Source organism: Buceros rhinoceros, unplaced genomic scaffold, assembly GCF_000710305.1.
Source record: "Buceros rhinoceros silvestris isolate BGI_N320 unplaced genomic scaffold, ASM71030v1 scaffold18621, whole genome shotgun sequence".
In the NCBI taxonomy this organism is placed as follows: domain Eukaryota; kingdom Metazoa; phylum Chordata; class Aves; order Bucerotiformes; family Bucerotidae; genus Buceros; species Buceros rhinoceros.
Genome location: NW_010393895.1, coordinates 23579 through 24266, shown reverse-complemented (window position 1 = coordinate 24266; position 688 = coordinate 23579). Strand labels below are relative to the sequence as shown.

General features: G+C 52.3%; 1 protein-coding gene across 1 annotated transcript in view; it reads right to left on the bottom strand.

Moving 5' to 3' along the window:
• The window catches only part of WASF2 (WAS protein family, member 2), a gene marked incomplete at its 3' end in the record, with an annotated part of 12615 nt that overhangs the window by 4766 nt on the left and 7161 nt on the right, over window positions 1-688 (bottom strand). Inside the window, exon 5 of the mRNA XM_010145058.1 lies at window positions 261-391. Coding sequence (XP_010143360.1) covers window positions 261-391 — 131 coding nt within the window. The remainder of the gene's footprint in view (window positions 1-260; window positions 392-688) is intronic.

Genomic DNA, 688 nt, shown 5'->3' with positions numbered 1-688 from the left:
CCGAGGGCGGCGCAGCCGCCAGCAGACTGGCTGCCGAAGCTGTTCCTGCCACCTCGCTCGAACCGCGCAGCTTCCTGATTTAACAAATTTTAAATCAGCAGACGGATTTACTTTGGGAGGATCTGATTAGTGGCAGCATCGATCAGCACTGCGCAGCCGATCGGGAGAAGCTGCAGAGCGGGGTGAACTGCATCACAATCAGCAGTGCCTGCCCGCTGCCCCTCGCTAGGGAGCTGACAGAGTGCCCGGGACTTGCTTACCCAGCAGGACCATGTTTGTCCTTTGACTCAACAAATTCTTGTCCCATTTTCAGCTTCTCCCACTCTTCTTTCCGGGTTTTGATTTTCCGCGGATTCACATTTCCTCGGTTCGGATTCTCCTTTTTCTCTTTCTAAGGGAGGAAGAATCAAACACAAACCTTATTTTGCCTTAAACTCGCTGGGAACAGGACAGACCTGCAGCACTTTCAAGAAGATACATTCCTAAAGAGGGCCAGGATTTTTCATTTACTTTCCCGATTGCTGCAAGCTCCAAACATCTCCCATACAAAGAAGGTGGAGCAGAGATAGCACAAAAAAACCAGACAGACACCATCAGATTTCCCCGGTGCAGCCCAGACATGACGCCATCGCTACGCCCTGGCAGGACCACCCTGCAGGCAGAGCGAAAGCTCCATTTCCCACAGCGG